Below are 20,262 nucleotides of genomic sequence, written 5' to 3' on the forward strand. Positions count from 1 at the left end.
GGACCCGACGGGCCCTTTTCATCGAGACAGCAGCGGAGGCAAGTGAGGATGGAGGCACAAGGCGACAGGGCAGACGTGGGATGGAAGATGTCGTACTTTCACCGGTCGATGGGAGACAGCGGTTGCGTCGATTTGGCGAGGAGCCGCCTAGCGGCTGTCTATTTTTGGCCGAATGTCGCGAAAGAGAAGAAACGGAGAAACATGCTGCATATACACTTCCTCCCCCACCCACCCACCCACCCAAACAAGTGATAACTTACTAATACTAAACACATTTACAGTCACAACTCACAAGTCATAACTTGCATCTTACTAATACTACTACTTCATAAGTTCACGTTTGCAATTTTAAATGTGGATGGAGGTTCGTGGGCAAATAGAGAACATCTCACATTCCGTGGAGAAGGCAACCAATCGATCATTGGCCCAATCGAGAAAATCGTTACATAGTTACATCTGCCGGCCACTGTTATGTACATTCATTCCGTTAAGAATCACCTAATGTTGTGCGGACTCTCCCTAGCAAATGAATATGATGCAGCCCCTCGTATTGACAACCTGCGGTATAGAGATCAACCCGTGCATAATAACTAGTCCTACAAATCACAGATTAAAAATTATATATATAGCTACAAATGGAGCAAATCTAGATAGAGCCGCATAATTCCATGTGTGCAGTGTTGCTATTTATATTTGAAGATCATCCAGCGTCAGTTCATCGACTGACATCATCTTCAGTTTCTGCAGGCAGTAGCAATATCTTGAAAAGCTATGCAGTCGAGCTTTCAGGATGAGATTAGAAACAATATAAAGTACTTACCGTGATGAACTGGGGAGGATCATCCAGACTAGATGAACCAAGTATGACTTCCCGCTTTAGCTTGGATGTAAGCTTGTGCACAGCACGTAACTGCAGATATATATTACCGGTTAAACCTTGCTTTTTTTTTTAACGAGGTTAAACCTTCCAAATTGGAAATTCTTGTAACAAATGATGAATATCCAAATTACGAAAGCAAAATAAATCTCAAAGCTACAACTTAAAAGAGGAGAGGCATGCAATTAATAATATACCTCCGACCGAGTGGCGCCACCAATGACAAACACAAATATACGCTGACCAAGCTTTTTGAAGTCACTCGACGAATGCTTCAGCACTGAATCACTGCAAATTTTCCATATACTAGTTATATGCCCGTGAAGGAAGACAAACAGTGGTTATGTACACAAATGCAAACGGTGTGGAATAGCTTCTCTTGTTCCAAAAAAACGTGATTTTGTTATGGAGATTAGTACGGTATCACTGACATTACATTGTACCACATCAAGATGATTAGGAGAGTTTACCTTCCTAACGTAAATAATATGTATTGCCTAAATATTATTTAGTGTCCTAAAATAGAGATAAGTTATTTGATATCATACCTAATACCTCCATCCCACAGGCTTAATTTCAAGCTATGAACTTGGACAAATACTTATCCAAGCGCATAGCTAGAAATGAAGTCCTTTTAGCACAGAGGTAGTAGTGGTTAGAAAGTTATCGATAGTTAGGGATTAGAGATCAGGTTTGCTAGGAAGTAGAGATTGTATTCTTTCGGGACAAGTTGTTCATGTGGATAGTATCCGTGGTACTATAGCATGATTGCACGAGGACCCTCACTATATAAGGGACACATGTACTGATGTACCCCATTATAATCAAGCAATACAAAATAAAAATGTTAGGTCTAGCTTGATCTGAATCTCCTAGCAATCAGGACAAGCTTGGCGTCAATAAGAGTGATGTCGTCTTTATCCCGATCTCCAGACCCTTACCCTATCCATGAATCGACATGCGTAACACGTTTTCCCTTATCGATAACGACTATCTCGGGAACACAAAACACAGACAACGAAGAGTCTCTACCACTGACCTTGAATACCCATCATCAGAGCCACGTGGCCGAGCCCATGTACCACCTGTCCGTCTGGATCTCATAGAATGAGCTGGTTGGTGAGCTGGGCTAGTTCTGACTGAGCTGCTCATTGGCAGACCGTGGAAACTTGGGCTAGGGTCGTTCATGCAATAGTATTCGTCTTTTGGTAATTCTCCCTTGCTAAGCTTCTCAATCAAGTCCTGTATAAAAGGTACAAGTTAACTATCGTATATTTTAGTCAAATGAAGGCAAAACAAAATATATGCATTAGTACATCCTCGCTTTGGAGACTATGCCAATATCCAAGATGCCTATTATTTGTGACTTAATGCATCTTGTTAGGGGCATCATTAAGTATCATCGACAGAGACCAGATGATTTCCCTAGTTGTCAAAGTTATATTTCAGAGACTATGGCAATATCCAGGGTAAATATATGGTGGAAACCCCAACTTAGGTGAAAACCCATGTAAACCTCAACCAAAAGGTCATCTGAATTCAACAAAAAAGAACCACACATGTAGATGAGATGATACTACACAACCATGTAAAAAATCTTGTCCAAACGAAGTCAAGTTTGGACAAGATATTTTACATGGTTGTGTAGAATTCTCATCTACATGTGTGATTCTTTTGGTAGATTTAGATGACATTTTGGTCAATGTTTACACCCAGAAAGTTAATAATGAGATCATCATTTCAGGAAATGATACGGAACTACATAGTGATATTGATCCGGAAGAAGCTCAACAGGCACTTGAAATAGCCGAAGCTAACATGAGTAGAACTGAGGGTACGAAAGAATTGGTTGAAGCGAAGCTAGCTCCCAGACGAACTAGGATACGAGTCAAGGCTGTTAATTGGATTCCCCCATCTAATTGAAGACAACCCAACGGTTTAGTTGATACAAAGAAAAAGGGAAGAGGGTAGCGAAGCGAAGTAGGTCCAAAGCTATCTAGTAATTTTTCTACCTACCTACCTACCTACCTACTATTGGATTTGAATCAATGACTCAATTCAAGCAATACTTCAACCACTGAGTTAAGCACGCAAGAGTTTTCACCTAAGTAGAGTTTCCACCACATATTTACCCCAATATCCAAGACTTCTTATTTGTGACTACAGGTATCTTGTCAGGCGCATCCTTTCTGAAAAGTACTAATCAGACATGATCATTCCTACAAGTAATATCAAAGCCATTCTCCTTATATGTATGTCTAGCTTCCCTGGTGCAATCACTGCAATCCTGGTCGTGCCTTCAGGATGCACCACCAGGGTCACAGGGAACGACAGCCCATACAGAAATTCTATCCACACCAAAATTTATACGGAGAGGAAAATATCGATGAAAACTATTCAAAAAAAATTGCAGATATCACTATAATATTGCTCTAATATATTTATACCTCTAGAACAGGATAAAATCGGGAAAGTGCCCATGTAGATTCTTCCCCAGTTCGCTCCTTTCTAAGTCCATGCTTCTTCTGTTATCAGTAGGAATCAATTAATACATCATGAGATCAGGTTGGTAGCAGATAAATGTTCAGAAAGAACCAAAAAGAAAGCAATATTTCGTTTACCTTGTGAACATCAAATTTAAACGTAAAACCTCCTCCCGAGGACTTTTTGGTGTCAGGGCCACATAAGCAACGCATATTACTCACAGCAATCATGTCATCAGTGGATAATCCTGCCAACTGTTAGCAAGCGAAATTTCTTACTGATTCCTGGCCAAGCATATACTCAAATCCAAATAATGTCCAAAATGGGCTCCTATCAACAATTCTGCACAGTTGCTTTACGAATTACTCCCTCCATTCGAAATTGATCTACATATAATTTTTTTGAGGTTATTCCTAAATGATCTACATATTTGTGTTCATTTATTAAGTCTATTCGTTATTTGTGCATTGGAGTAAATGGACATTGATGCATGAATCCATGCACACAAGTATTTATAACCCACATGCAATATCTTGATTTGCTATTGGCTAGGAAATAGTGGGGATGGTGCATGCATTGAGTTTGTTGCTAGAGTAAATATAGTATGAGAGAGTTATTAGCTTTTCTTGGTCTTGGTGTACCTATGAAATATGTAGATCAATTTGGAATGGAGGGAGTAAAACACTATGTCATATTGTTCACCTGTGTTACACCAGATATTTAATGCCAGCATAGAAGTCACGCTTATCCAATATGAAAAGAAACTGCATGTTTCATTCATGCACGTTTCATGTATTCAATTATTATCGCATTGATGATAGAGAGTAAAGGGTAGACATACTTGGTGATATTTCATGAAAAGAAAATTTACAATAAAGCAAAAGGGAAACAGTGGAAGGTGAAAAACAACAACTTATCTAGCCAAAAAGTTGCACAGAAAAGTATACAGATTAAGCATAAAACATCTTGGGTTTGTTGAGTACGAATAGAAAAACAGAAAATTTTACCTGCATCAATTTTTCACCCTTGTCACTTTCGAACTTGTCTGGGTTGATTGCTGCATAGATCATCAGCAAACGCAACTTGTTTTCACGACTTACACCCTGCATTAAGTAGAGTAAACAATGTCATTATTAAGTCAGTAATATCAAAACACAATGTTGAAGAACAACCAATGTCATTCTAAAAAGTAATTCAAATATTAAATACCAATTGTGTCCTCAAAAAATTGATTAATTCTTTAGTTCCAGCATCACCAAATACAAGATCTTGCTCTAGCTGTCCAACATCTCGAAGACCTTGCTCCCTTATTATGCTATTGAGTTTACCTGCAATCTGTACAAAACTGAGTAATACAAATAGAATGTCCAACTATTTGATTTATGCTTCACATAGTAAACAAAAATAGAATACTCATGATATGTGAGGCAATTAATAATTAAAAAAAATAGCTCAAAAGCAATTCAGTCAATCACAGAATAAACACAGCAGCTTATTTAAAGTTTTTAATAGCTTGGAGCAAGCAAAAATATATAGGTACCATCCTTCTGGCCATGCCATTGTGGCTCACATTGCAAGCACCACAGATAATACTGCTGTGCCAGAACTGTTGCACCAGCAACAGTTGTTTGCACGCCAGCCACAGTCAACCCATTGCAATGGTATGCCTGTGGATGTGTCCCGCGAGATAATATGGTAAATATGGTAACAGCTTGCGTTTAGTAACAGTCATGCCATCACAGTTGTTACTGTGTACTACATCCTAAATAATGTGTTTCGCAAGGGGCCTCATCTTTTCGCTTATGCTCATCAGCTAAAATTTGAATTTTCAACCTTAAATTTGAAGCTGATTTTGAGGTTTTTTCGTCGAAGTTTATTTTTCAGCCTCTCGCTAAGAACACGTATATAAAATTTTTATTCACAAATTACTTTTCGTTTGCAAATATGCCGTGAAACAATGGCTCCGAAGATGTTTTACAGCACAGAAATAGTCGTGTTACAGATTCATAACAGCATTGCATTGCCTCTACACATGGTAGAGGGGTGAGAAAACCTAGGGAATCAGCACATAGGATGACCTAAGGTGGATTGTGAAGAGTTTACTTTAACTGAGGTGGGTCCATGGGAGGTGGGTTAGGGCACACTCGGGAGGGAGGTGGGGTGTAGTGCTTTTCTTTTCTTTTCTTTTTCTTTTTTGGGTGATCATATTAATAATTTTATTGTCTAAAACCAATTTGAAAACCTTATAAAACAAATAGACACTTAAGGCAGGGAAATTAAAAAATACCATAAAAAACTATCTGATGTATGACCCTCTTTATTTTGTTATTTAATCATTTTGACTCATGCAAATATCTACCTTCCAGTAAATCTTTTAAACTTTTAGGAAGACATCTCTAATCTACACCCCTCCTATAGAATAACTATTCTACACCCCCCACCCCCTCCCCTTCCCACTCAGCCCGCACCTCCCTTCCGTTCTCCCGCGCGCCCACACTTCCTCCACGCTCCACCCCCCCCCCCCCTTCCCCCTCTCGCTCCCTCCTCCCGACGGCCCCCTCCTCACCCTCCGGTTTTTCTCCTCCCTCCCTCCTCCCGGCGCCCCCCGCCCCTCTGCCTCCCTCCGATTTTTTCTCCTCCCTCCTCCCGAAGCCTCCTCCTCCGCCTCCCTCTGTTTTTTTCTCCTCCCTCCTGGTTTTTCACTTATGCGCCTCCCTCCTCCCGGCACCCCCTCCTCTCTCCTCCTCTGCCTCCCTCCGGTTTTTTCTCCTCCCTCCTGGTTTTTCACTTCTGCGCGCCCCCTCCTTTCTCTCCCTCCGGTTTTTCTCTTCTTTTCCCGATCTCTCTAATCTCCCTCTGGTTTTTTCCTCTCAAGAAATCTCCTCCCTCCCTTCTATGCAAAAATGAAAAATAATATTGTTGAGAACAAGATTTGAACTCATGACCTCATAATCCCTACGTTGTTGCCCTAACCAATAGGACTTGTAAGATTTTGTGATTGAGTAATACTTTCTATTTGTTTTGTACCTTCTTTCAAATCAAGAATTAGGAACCCAACCCTAATCATTTTCATTACCACAATAGGGGTTGTAGTAAGAAATCAACTATGTTACTGCAAAAGTTATTGATCGTTACTATGTTCCCGTAGTAACATCATTATGGAATTGTAGTAACAAGACATGTTACTACGAAACTTATAGGTTGTTAGTAGACTTTTTGCGGTAACATCGGGATAGAATGGCAGTTACACTGAACAATGTGGCAACAATATTTCTGTAGTACTGCTTTGTTTAGAGAAAAAAACTTTAAAAGTTTCAATCTTTAGAGAGCAATATTACTCGCATCATATCTTGTTTTTCTAATCCGTTTGCACCATGATGTTCATAAAAAAGTGCTTAACGAACCTAGATCCATCATGACTATATTTTAACGTCGTTACTATAGAAAGCAGCCATGATACTACACATTGACCATCACGTTACTACAATGTTCCTGCGACACAAACCAAAAAGGGGTGGGTGTGGGGGGAGGTCTCTCATGGGCCAACCCACCTCCCCCTCCCTAGGGCCCAAAACCCACCTCCCACTTCGGTCAAAGAACGGTCAAAGCCCCCTCCCACCGGTCAAACCCGCCTGCTACCTCCCCCCACGCCCACCTCTTTTCAATTCTCGTCTCTCAAGAATGGCGTAGTAACGCGATGGTCAATGTGTAGTAAGTTGAGTGCTTTCCGCAGTAACAATGTCAAAAAATAGTCATGATGGATTGGTGCAAACAGATTAGAAAAACTAGATATGATGTGAGAGATATTGCTCTCTAAAAGATTGAGATTTACCTCTTTTCAGTTCTCGTCTCGCTGGAACGGCGTAGTAACACGCTTGTCAAATGTGTGGTAACACGATTGCTTTCCGCAATAACGATGTTAAAAGTTAGTCATGATGGATGTAGTTTCGTTAAGCACTTTTTTACGAACGTCATGATGCAAACGGATTAGAAAAACAAGATATGATGTGAGAGATATTGCTCTCTAAAGATGAGATCTAAAAGGTTTTAGCTCTACAAAAGCACTAGTACTATAGCTCCATAGTTACTATTACATGTTCTCTGTTCCTGTAATTTTCATCATGATGTTACCGCCAAGAGTGCAGTAACCCATAAATTTTGCAGTAAATTATCATGTTACTACCCTTCTATGATAATGTTACTACCGAATCATAGTAACAAGGTATGGTTCCTACAGTAACATAACTGATTTTGTTCACACAATTTGAACAGACATTCAACGCAAGCAAACAATGATCTCTAATCACATAGCTCATAGGGTGAATCGTTTATGAGAGCTTGCCACGAACCATGAGATCAAATTTATTTTTAATTTTTCTAGGTTAAGCCAGTTTCCTTGAGAGAAAAAATCGGATGAGGGAGGGAGGAGCGCTGATACAGGAGAAGAGAAAAAAAAAGAGAAAAATAAGGAGGCAGAGGAGGGCGATATGGGAGGAGAAAAAAAGAGAGAAAAATAAGGAGGGAGAAGAGGGCGCCGATAGAGGGGGATGGAGGAGGGAGATCAGGAGGGGGGAGCGAAAAAAGAGGAAGAGAGAGAAACGCACGGAGGGAGGAGGGAGGGCAGGGTGCACGAGTTCAAGGGAGGGAGCGCGGGGGTGGGGAAGAGGAGCGGGCTGGTATGAAGAGGAGGGAGTGGGCCAGGATAAGCGAGGGTGTAGATTAGTGTGTGTGACAATTGGTATATATACCAGTTGTTTTATTCATGAACCAAGGTGTGGACATCCTAATCAGTGGAAAATCCAAAAACCAGTCCAAATTATGAAATATGTATGTTAAAGAAGGGCCACTTTCATCAATTTTTTGTGCTGCTATTAGAATGCAAATTTTTAAAGAAGATGAGGTGTTTAGAAAAATTAATAAATTATGTGCTTGATTAATCTGGAACCTTAAGAATGCCTTATTCTAATCAAATATGCATTGAATAGCATGTGCCCTTTTTTACTGGTGAAGAAAAAGTTGACATTCCATGGTTTGACACTAACAAAATTAGATGAAATTTGCAAAGTATAAGGCAGAGATTTTAACTTCACCATTTTGGAATAACATGAGCAGACAAACAATTCTTGAGAAGGAAAATAGTGAAAAAGTAGGGAATTTTTTAAGCTAAACAAAGAAAATATAACCAACCTCAACATGAAGAGAAAGCTTCTCAATTTGATCGCTGTACTGTGGAAGAGCTTGAACCATTTTTTGCAAATCTCTATTGGATATCTCTCCCCCAGTTCTGGTAATTTAAACATGAAGCAATGACCATTAAAATAATAAGTCAAGAACATTACAAACAAAATGGACTCATGCAACTCAACATACATGTCCAAATAAATATATAGAAAACTTTATGAATTTTTTTCTGGCATTCACTTTCCTAAAGAAACCACTCATCCATTAACATATTTGTGTTTCAGGGTTAACTCAAAAATTGTGCAGCTATACACAGCTATGCAGATCATGTTGTATCTACAGTAGTTCTCCCTCCATTCCCAATTGATAGCTGCATCAGGTTTGTGCAGCGATACCAAGGGAGAAATAAATCAAGCAGTAATTAGCAGCGATACTGGTTCGGTGGCCCACACATGGCGCATGACCATTCAACTTTTGATGGTAGATTTAACTAATCTTGAGATAATCACTCAGCATGCATGCATGTGATAAAAAAAGGAGGGGATTTAACTAATTTCCAGAAAATCTCTTCACATTAAATCCACGCATACATGCACCAGATAAACAAGGAAATCCACTGGCTCCCAATGTTGTGCGACAATCAAACCAGATTTTTTTTCGTTTCAGTAATATGATGATCAATTAGGAATGGAGGGAGCATTTAAGAAACAGCACAGTCAACTCAGAAGGGTTGCGTTACAACTAACTTTTGTACATATATAAATCAGTAATCAACCTAACACATTTTGGACCTTTTAGTTTCATTAGCTTACAGTGTGTACTGGTGTAAGATTATGATTTCTCAAAATGACATACCCACCAATTTTATGATATTTTCTTCTAAGCTCCATTGTGATGCATGAGTATTTTGCTAATTGTTTATAACAACGAATGGTCAAAAATCACAACAGAGCAATTTCCCTACTTGGTTGAAACAATGCACAGACCTTGCTTGCTGCAGTTGAGCAGCTTTATTCTTGGACACAAAATTGCTCATCTTGTCATGCAGTCTTTCGCTTGCCTGAAAGTATGATGGTTAATTATAAAGCTATCAAACACATGAATCGCAAAGAAAGGTACTGAGGAGTAATCTCACATCTGCTATGTGGGCATGCCGGAGCTCAACCCATATTGGATCATGATCCTCCAATAGGACATCCTTCTTTTCAGTTGATGAACCATTTTTACTCGGAACCTTTTCTTTCAGTCACACATAAGAATGGAATAACCATCAAATGAAACAACAGGGAAGAATGTTACATAAAAATATATAAAAAAAGAAACTCTCTCACCTCATGGACATACTTGTTGCCATCCATACATAGAAGATCATGGCACATCGCGTCATATGTCCATTCATGAATGATTGGTGCAATCTATGGTGCCAAAGAAATTATGAAGCAGCAGCATATATAGACCATGCTCAATGTAGCACTAGGATAGATGTCAAAACTGCGTATACAGGTATGTTTACAATGTACCTGGTCTACTGAACGATCAACTATAAGTAGCTCACATGTCTCAGTTTGAGGATAATCCGGTATTGATGTTTTCAATTTTGAAAGGCAATTCCAAACAGCAGCAGCAAGTTTTGTAGGCACTAAATCTCGTAGTGTTGTCGTTACAGAAGCATCAATTGTCTTGGCGACACGGTAGTGCACTCTAGGGAATTCCTGTAATTTGTTGAACAATACATAAAAAAAGTGAATTGTTACCTAATAGTTACTCTAGAACGACATGTGCACATCAAGCACCAAAAGTTATTCATTGTATGTCCATGGAAAGTAAATGTATTATGTATACAGAAATAACCCAATATGTGGAGCAGAACATCAGTTGAGCATCAAAATCTTTTGGTATTGCCCACCTTCTTTTCCAGTACTCACTAGGGATACAAACAGGTCAGGTCAAGGGCCAACCAAATTGAGGCATTGACCTTTGCTAGTTCTTTTTCTTCAGAAACAGCTCAAGGGCATCTATGGGGGCACATTTAGGACTATCGTACTGCATACTAAGGTAAAAAAAACCCAATTAAGTGGTAAGTGAGCCATCAATAAGTATGGGCTAATGGGCCAGACCACTGGCATCCCTAATTTTTTCACTTGCAACTGCATCATTTATCATCTGAAAAAAATGCTGTCTGATTATACCAGGAGTTCACTTCCTACAGAGATAGTTCCTTTTTGTCATACAAATCACCTACTTTAGTGTTGATGAATGTAGGCCAGGTCAGGTCAAGATGATGACCTACCGGAACTGCATAGCATAGTGCCAACTGTCAACTGTCAACCACAGTGCATCTCCGACATTGGATCTGCAGGCAATTTATATAACAATCTAGGAGGGATGTGTTGAGCTCTGCCTCTGCATTCTTATTGCAGTCTTTGCTCCTCACGCTCTCCTCTTCTTCATTGTCCCACATAATAATTAAATATTCCCTCCATCCCAAAATATAGGAAAGTAGCTATATTTTGGGACAGAGGGAGTACATAGAACCACCTTTTTTTTTGGGGGGGGGGGGGGGAGGGGGGGGTTTACGTCTTGTGACATGGATACTACTGGTTTATTGTTTTGACAAGAATTATGTGTGCTTGTGTAATAAAATAGTAAGTACCCACAAACCAAATGCTTATTGTTTTAGGCCACTAAATAGGCTGAGATTACACCATGACTATGAACAAAAGGAAGTTAGCAGAAATTACATAACAGAGGTTTCAGGTGCTGGCTGAAGAGTCCAGGATGTGGGTATAGCGGACAGCATATGAGAAGTGGGATCAAACCAACAGGGGGAAACACAGGAGGAATTCAAGAGATCTTCGCTCCCTGTGATATGGGCCTTACAGATAGAGGGTCTAGAGGCCGTATTATGTATTATAGTTAAGAAGGTTATTAGTTAGCTAGGAAGTTGGACATAGTTTGTTAGGAAGGGTCAGGGTATTTCCAATGCAATAATAAAACTAACAATCTTGTTTCTGTAAGCTGCCACATCATTGTTTTTGCTTAGGAGAGGGAGAGGAGATAGAAACAAGAAACAATTAGATAGAAATGAACATTACTGAGAAGTCGTATCTATCGTCAATTAGGAATTCCATGCAGCAATTAATGCTTGTGGGGCCTTGTGAACATACCATGCATTCTAAGGGCTATTACTACTGTTGTTTACATATGTCATTTCTGTATTTGGAATGTCCTTAAGTTAATCCTATCGATAAAAGGACACCACATACCCCATTATGAAACAAGCAATCAATCTATATGGTTAGTCCAGTAAGCCTAAGAGTCACTATCACAACAAGTGAAGCCCTGCCAGCACTAGTAGAGGGAAAGGCCTTATCCCATCAGTCTTTGGACCAGTTTCACATTTCGTGGGACAAACCAAAGGGCAATCCTGCCCCACATATATCCCTAACTTCATGCGATCATCATAAAGCACTTTGTTTAGAACTTTAGATCTAAAGCACCCTATTTTTCAGACCTAAAACACTTTGGTTTGCATTAAATCAGGATATATTAACAGGAAACACAAAAAAAATGTGCAACAGCATCTTTCACAAATAAGAAATGTATTCATACCCTCATTGATGCAAACACTGTAGATATGCGAGTAGCCATTGTGTTCAAACAAGCATTGTACTTGTGTGAATCCAAAGCATTTTCACTAAAAAGCTCCTCCAATGCTCTTTCATGGTCAGTGGTGAAACCCTGCATGCAATCACTAGCAATATAACGTACCAGAGAAAAGGGATTACCATGTAATGGTTGGTACTTTGACTAGCATCTATGTCCTCTCTATAAGATAATAAATATGGTATCATCATTCAAGTAGCACGATAAAATTTACCGTTTACACTAACTTGTAACAGTATTAGATATAATTAGAAAATAGGTTACCAGTTGACAGGCAAAATTTCTAAAGTTGGTTATTTATCATTGCAACTACCAGCAACCAACCAAAATGACCAGAATCAAATCTTAGAGAATTTCCAATAATCCTAGCTGTGTATCATGGAAGTATTGAAATTTACATTAAAGGCAATTCAAACCATTCTTGTCACTGCCAATGATTGGGTTTTTCCCACGTTGCTCATATCATTCGCTCATAAGGCGTATCTATTGGGTCCCTTTTTCTCCTGACCAAGCCAGCTGGCTTCTTTCAAACAAAAAAGGATCCAGCTGATTTGCAGAAATAGGAAATGAACTCCTAAAATCATGCACTTGTTTAGGGAGGTCCACGATTTAAGATAGCCTATTGTAAATGTGCTTCCAAGAAATTCAGAAATATGCTTTAAAATTTAATATGTACAGTTAGGGCTTATGTAAAAGTCAAACAGCAAAAAAAAATTAATATATGTTCTGTATAGAAATTATTTTTGAGAAATTTTTTTGGTGGCAGTTCAAAACCAGCTTAACAGAGCTGGCAAAATGACTAAACCAGAGGCAAAAGGACCCTAGATGTGGGATCCACAAGCAAGAATGATCGAATATAAGCAAAGTGGCAAAATCAGTTCAGATATCTTTGGAGTGAAATCAATGCCATTACATTCTTGGGAGTGGCATTTTTTCAAAATGGCAAATTTCAAGTGGTATGAACCCGAAAAGCCCAAAATGGGAACAAAAACTCAGAAAAATATTTAGTTATCATGGATCTGTTTACAGTATAACATTGTTTTCAAGTTCTTTAAACCGAAAAATATATTAGGTCAAAAGGAAAATGACGATGTGTTTGTGAGCTATCCTATATTATTAACCAAATAACACCAAATGCTTCTCCTTTTTTAATTGCATGAGAACTTCTCAAGTTGTAGAGCAAAGTATCAGGGCTCAATTGCTCAAATACTCAATCCTATGCGTAAATCATGGATGAACAAAACAATTCCTATAAAAAATTGCATGAAATTATTTATGCTTCAAGAATATATGTAACAGATACAAACTATAAATGAAACACTGAAATTTCCGCAAGAAAAAAAAACAGATGTGCCATGATACCTGGGAATCAATAGCAAAGTACTCCAAATTCATCTGGAATACAACGAAAAATAAAATGTGAATAAATAGTTAGCATAACAGTCTTTTATATTTAAAACATTCTGGAATAAAATATAAGAGGATAGCATAATCCAAGTAACCTCACTAAGTGCACCAATACGGGGTAGTACACTTGAATCTTTTTTTATTTGAGTAACTAATTCTTTCTGTATGGGAGAACTGAAAAACACATACGCCCTACAACATGATCAACAATCTATCAGTGAAAGAAACAGAATAGAGATTGTACATAAGAGGAGATTCAAGTGGCGGTTTATGTTAATTCAGACATACTTCTTGTATAACGGATTTCTTCCGGACATGTCATTCAGGAACATCCCAATGCTGCAACATGATGATTAAAAATCAAACAAGTGTAATGTGTGAAAAAGTTGGAAAACGAACTACAAGCACTACTGACAAGTAAATAGATTATGGCTGTGTTCGGCAATGGCAGTCAGGAACTAATCCCTTGTGCATGCAAAACGGAGTGAATTATTAGCGTATGATTAATTATGTATTAGCTAATTATTTAAAAAAAATGGATTAATTTGATTTTTTTAAAGCAACTTTCCTATAGAAAACTTTTGCAAAAAAATGCATTGTTTAGCAGTTTGAAAAGCGTGCGAATAGAAAAAGAGAGAGATGAGTTGGGAAAGAAGGTGGAAGAACACAGCTTATATGTGGATGATGAGTGCTGATGATGAGAGATGAGCAGGGCTAATAGCACTTATGAGTGCTGATAGTGACAGGAACTGAACTTCTTTCTATAGGAAAGGAAAAACCTAGTTGATCTCCACAAATTGTAGTTAATGTTAATTCTCTTTTCTCTCATGAAGCCATACCACCTCAACTGTTTCTACCCTTTGGATCATTTATCTATGGTTCAAATTATCCATCTTCTCTCATGAAGTCACGCACATGCAAATCATCTCAATTATTTATAGCTTTTTTCCACCACAATCACCTCAAATTATTTTTAGCATTTGATCGCTGATGCATTTAGGGAGAAGAAATATATCAATGCGATGATAGTAAAACAAAGTTGGCAGTCACCAAATTGTGACTTAGGGAAAGGGAACTAATATGAGAGATTATATCGATGATTAGGAGACTGAACCAATACGATACTCCCTCCCGTCCCAAATATAACAATTTCTAGCATTCAAGATTTGTCCCAAAATATAACAACTTCTCCAACATTCTCTACCCAACCAATCACAACCCTCCACCTACCTCTACTTCTAAACCAATCACAACCTTCCCCCATTTTATTCTACCTACCTTCCCCATATACCCGTGTCCAACCCTAAAACTGCTTATATTATGGGATGTAGTACATTATATCGATGAGATGATCGGTGCAATTTTATTTTGCACTTAATGTTTTCTTATTATCATACGATGATGCGACTTTCCCGCAGCAATGTACGTAGTTTCATCTAGTAGAAGAAACAGATCTACAAATTAAGAGAGTAACACATCATCTGAACCTTTAGTAAGCAAAGAAAAGGGAAAGTTATACATTAGCTACAAATTGTTATACAATGATAAGAATGGTCATTGTCATGTAAAACATAAATGTGATAAAACCTCACCCCACAATAGAATCCAATGACTTTAAGGGCCTGTTTGGCCTTGGGCATCAGGTGTGAGCTCTCTTATTAGTCTTTGGGGCTGTTGTTGCTTTCTTCAGAGAAGCTAACTTCCTAATAGAATCCCAAAAATTGATCGGCTGGGTAAGCCCAAAGGCTAGCTTATTTTGGAATTACTGGGAAAATCAGGGATGAAGTGGTAGGGGATAGAAGGAAGCAGCTTTTTGGCTTATTTCTTTGAAATAGCTTTAACCATCTCCAAAAGCTAAGTGGTGATAGCTCTAATCTAGCTTCAATTGGCAGCCAGTCGGGGCAGAAAAGGCCCTAGACATGTTCAGTACAAACTAATTAAGTGATTACTTCCCTAACTTATTGCAATGTGCTTAACAACCCCTGTCTGGCATTGCATGGTAAATTGATCAAATATAATCGTGCAAGCCCATCATCGTGCACACCCACAAGCAGATCTTTTGTGTGATTGCACTCCATGAGCTCATGCTACAATCATATAAGTGTGTGCACAGATATCTGGAACTCCAAGAATTTTTGGCAGAGGTAACTCCAAGAATTTTCAATTGCTATGTTTACATTTCATATTTCGAGTAATTTCAGAAAGCCATATGTATTACGGATTGTGGCACATGACCCCCAGGTTTATGGTCTAAAGGTTATATAAAACCCCATCTTTATTTAAATCTCAGCTAATTTTCGTATATTTGAAACAATACTGTTCAAAGTAATAAGGAGTTACATCTTAATACAGAAATCATATAGACACTTTATGACATGAAAACTTAAGTAAATGTGTCCCCAACATGTTTTATAGAAAGTGAAAATAGAGAGTGGCTGTGTGCCATGTTCTTGAGTGCATGCCTATCTCTATGCCTAATAAGTGTCACCATCTTGATGAATCCTTTGCTTCCTGGACCCCAACACAATGTTCACCAAATAAGTGAAATTACTCAGACGCATCAAGTTTAAAACAAGCTATGGGAATATTTGGATTTTGAACTACAACTTACTATGATTTATCCCAAAAATCATGAGAATTTTGTAGGTCCTACTTTTGATTGAAGGACTTGGGTAGCGTTTGGGTCTTCTGGTATTTCAAAACCTTCAGCAATGGTAGAAAGGCAAATGTATACGAGAAGCATCAGCATCGACATAGGCATCAGATCAATACATCTAACTAGCATACCACTAACCCCCACGTTCCTGCAAGTTCAATGGCATATAGCAGAATGCCAATTCTCCAACTATTTTCATATTGGCACACAGCTGTTTTTTTCCCAAAAAGAAAAGGATATGATCTAGTTTTACAGTAACACATAAACGGATTGCACAACAGAATCATTGCAAACAGAAGTTGTATAGATTTGCTTACTTTTCTTTAGTTGGTTGAATGAAATATATAGCATCTAGTGAAGGCAACGGTTGTCTCCGTTTGTACAAATCTTCAACCACTGCAAAAGAACTAGCATAGGTGAGACTTTACAGACGATGCATCTACTGGAAGGCTTTAAAATATACAGTGAACAAATATTTCAACAAATAACAATTTAGGAATTCGAAGGTTCCAGAGTGCGAAGCTAGAAAAAGGATACAAAATGGCATGTAAAAATCAGGATAACCATATAAGCATAAGGTGATATACACAGAAGCATATTTGAATCAGTTGAAAGAGATGATACTGTAGAAACAAGACTTTGGTGGTGTCAGCTGAAACACATAAGCAGGACCACAACTCATGCACCAAGCAGCCTAAAGAAAATACTCGGTCATAATATTTGACGCAGTTGACTTACCATGGAGCTTGACAATTCGTCTTATTCGTGGTCTTATTCAAAAAAAAAATCTGTAATTACCATTTATTTATTTTGAAGGTACTTAAAGCATGACTTAGCATTTTTAATAAGACGAATGGTCAAACTTCATGGTCAAAGTCAAACAAACTGATCAAATAATGTATTTCCTTATAAATAAAACAAAATCTGAGAAAGAACAAAATGTGTGTCACTACTTACATGAAACCCCTTCTTCTGTAATATCTGCCATCTTACATGAACATGATATTATCTTGACTGTAAGTTTATCCATAATAAGAACCTAGAAGAAATCATAACAATTTGTGTAAGATGCTGCACAAATTACATAAGGGAATTTGTTAGAGAAGGGCATAAACATATTGTAGAAATTTCGATGTTTTCATAAACAGATATATCTATAGACTCAAAACTTCTTCAAATAAATATAGCCTCCTCACGAACATATCTAAAATGATCATTAAATGCAACATGCGAACAATCATGTCAGCGTGTGAGCTCAGTGCCCGTGGGTGCCTAGACTGCCATTTCAAATATGATCACTAGATGTTTTTCATACTACAAATTAAGCAATAAGCATCATATTCCAACAAGCTCCCAGTTAATGGAATTTCTAGTAATCCCTTCAAAGTTTATGTTTTCCTAGCAAAGTGAGTTGAACCAGCAAATGCCTGTAAATAAATTTAGAATGCTGCATGTTATATTTCTGTAAGAGTAAGTTGCACCATACAACAAGATGTGAGGTGAGTGCAAGTAGGGAACTAGAGGATTGCTCATTTACACTAACAAACTTGTTTTGCTGGTACACAACAGGTCAATTTTACCCTTGATGGCATTTTCTATGCATATATGCTGTATGTGATGTATATAGGAAGGAAACGAGAGATACTTTATATGAGCTAAGTGGGATACCTAAAGGTAGTCTGGTAGTGTCACAATGGCCCAAAATTTATTTTAATGCAACAATGCGTGCAACACAAATTGCTCGCCCATGTATAGGTACCTCTGTTTCCCTTTTTCTTTTTCTATCTATGTCTCTCATTGGCTAGTAACATCACCAGGCCACCAGGCATTCTGAGACCTTTCCTATAAAATAAGATCCTAGCCCTAAACGAAATGGTGTTTAAATTACACTCTATTAAGCCATCACAACCACATCGGAGTATAGGGAGTCAACGAGGATGAAAATTGTCCTCTTGGGCTGGTGGGTATGAGCCAAACAAGATTGCTGACACAAACGAGCAAATCTCAAGTTCCACACTTGCACTCACCCTGCAAGTTGTTGTACATATGATGCAATGCAGACTATAAATCAAAAGAAATGTCATATTTACATGTTTTCCGACTTTATCATTATTCAATGTATACAGCAGGGACCTCAAGTAGTTTTTTTTCCTTAAAAAGATGCATACGTGTTTTCCGACTTTATCATTATTCAATGTATACAGCAGGGACCTCAAAAGAAACCATGTCAATCTGAAAGGTGCCCAGGATTCCTTACCTTCCATGTTGATTTTGAATGTTTCCTAGTTGACCTGAGCATTTCAAATAATAAACCTGCATGGTCACAGCAAAAAAAAAAAAGGTTAAATGGAGGTGCTTTCTATATGAAAGCAGATAAGCTTGTGCAAAAACAGACAATAACAGTGCTCCTTGAATGAATATGAATAGAGAATTGAAATGTGTGGTTTGGTTGGAAGTGTGATGAAGCAGAAATATACAACATGAAACTTGCCATGCAGAGAATTACACGGTTGATTAGTATACCACATAAGTCGACAAGACAACCAAGTCAAAATAAGGTAACTAGCGCTCCATGGAGCAGAAGAATAAATAGATGAAAAATAAAAAAGGTAAGCTTCTGTCAAGATTAGTTGGCCATAGAAACTACAATCATGAGCGAACCTTTTGCTCACAAGTCACAAGACAAACAAGACAACCAAAAATTAAATATCCTGCAGTTAAAACAATTATAAGAAAAACTGTGATTCAGCAATTATTTCTCACCAGTAAATTTTGACATCATTAACTGTACAGAACAGAAATGGTTTTGACTACCACTAAATAAGCAAGCATGGCCCAATTCATTTCATCGTCGGGCATCCTACCAGATATGGCTTCCATATATCAAAGAATAGTACATTCCAGAAATATGGAAATCAAGAGCACAAAGAAGCCATTGCTGCATAACAGACTCGTCCAACTAGACACCAGTAGTACAACGATGATGCAGCAGTGAAGGCATCTCAGGTAAAAACCAAATAATCCTGTACGATTTTCTACTCCGATAAGAGCTCTAAGCAAACAAATTCGCACAACCACACGGATTTTTCCTATCTCCACAAGCAATTGTCCCAGATCCATCCCCAACAGCAGCATCAGCAGCAGCAGCAAGCAAGCAAATCGGGAGCAGCAGGGATAGAGGAAGCACAGAGTGGTGGCCTTACGGTCTCGCGTGATTTGGCGGAAGCTCCGGTGGTCCCCGCCCTGGGAGGAGGTGTCCGAGTCCATCGACATGGCGCCGGAGATCTCCCCCGCCTACTTCCGGCGACGCCGCCTCGGGCTGCGCTAGTAGGGTGGAGAGAACCACTAGCCTTTGACCCGCCCCGCGTAGAGGAGGCGGTGATCGGCGGGCGGCGAGCAAGCAGAAGAAGGGGAAGTCGGAGAGAGATCAGAGGGAATGCTCCGTGTGGCCGCGTGCCGGAGAGAGGAAGAAGAGAATTGGGGGGAGGAAGCGCGTGCGCGTCTCCAAGAGGTCGTCGGACGGTGGCGGCCGAGGAGATTTTACCCGATTGCCCCCCCCCCCCCCCCCCCCCCCTCCTCTGTGCTTCGTTGGACTTTTTTTTTTCTTTTTGACGCTGTGCTTCGTTGGACTTGACCTGTACGACTTCCATGCTAAGAAAAGGGGCAGGCGGTGCGGTTGCTCTGCAACCTTTATTCGTATCTATGTGACATGTGGGGCCCACTTGGTACCCACCGGTCATTGGTTATAGTTGAGTGAAGCCGACGCCACTCGCTCTCAGGTCTCTCACAGTGCGGTGAGCTGGACCGGGACCTCGTCGCGCCACGTTGGATTTTTGCCGCCGTGTCACTTGGACCCGCACCTAAACTAGGTTCCTCGTCCCCTAGGTGAGCGACGCAAAACCTCGCGAAATCCAGGGCGCGCAGCGAGGAGAAGACCCGGGTCGCGCGCGCTGTGGGCGGCGTAGCCTCGCCCTCGCGTCGAAACCGTAGC

General features: G+C 39.2%; 1 protein-coding gene across 1 annotated transcript; it reads right to left on the reverse strand.

The window, feature by feature from the left end:
* Positions 1 to 365: 365 nt before the first annotated feature.
* On the reverse strand, positions 366 to 19,750 carry LOC4329266 (probable protein transport Sec1a). Its single transcript, XM_015770890.3, has 21 exons — positions 19,475 to 19,750; positions 18,529 to 18,584; positions 17,229 to 17,310; positions 16,589 to 16,667; positions 13,904 to 13,954; positions 13,711 to 13,807; positions 13,571 to 13,603; positions 12,155 to 12,283; positions 10,063 to 10,254; positions 9,874 to 9,957; positions 9,678 to 9,776; positions 9,529 to 9,602; positions 8,549 to 8,645; positions 4,571 to 4,696; positions 4,369 to 4,464; positions 3,499 to 3,615; positions 3,325 to 3,402; positions 1,917 to 2,119; positions 1,075 to 1,165; positions 821 to 910; positions 366 to 741 (listed from the first exon to the last, which is right to left on the reverse strand). Exons 1-21 carry the CDS (start codon positions 19,542 to 19,544, stop codon positions 688 to 690), a joined length of 1,998 nt encoding a protein of 665 aa, XP_015626376.1. The 5' UTR covers positions 19,545 to 19,750; the 3' UTR covers positions 366 to 687.
* Between the last annotated feature and the right edge of the window lie 512 nt (positions 19,751 to 20,262).

The sequence above is a fragment of the Oryza sativa genome, chromosome 2 (assembly GCF_034140825.1).
Source record: "Oryza sativa Japonica Group chromosome 2, ASM3414082v1".
NCBI lineage: Eukaryota > Viridiplantae > Streptophyta > Magnoliopsida > Poales > Poaceae > Oryza > Oryza sativa.

Bases quoted from the DNA above. Each gene is read 5' to 3' on its own strand.
- LOC4329266 (XM_015770890.3), bottom strand. From the start codon at position 19,544: ATGTCGATGGACTCGGACACCTCCTCCCAGGGCGGGGACCACCGGAGC. The intron at 9,777-9,873 runs GTGAGAGAGTTT...CTGAAAGAAAAG, and splicing joins GCAACAAGTATGTCCATGAG to GTTCCGAGTAAAAATGGTTC. The intron at 8,646-9,528 runs GTCTGTGCATTG...TTAAATTACCAG, and splicing joins GCTCAACTGCAGCAAGCAAG to AACTGGGGGAGAGATATCCA.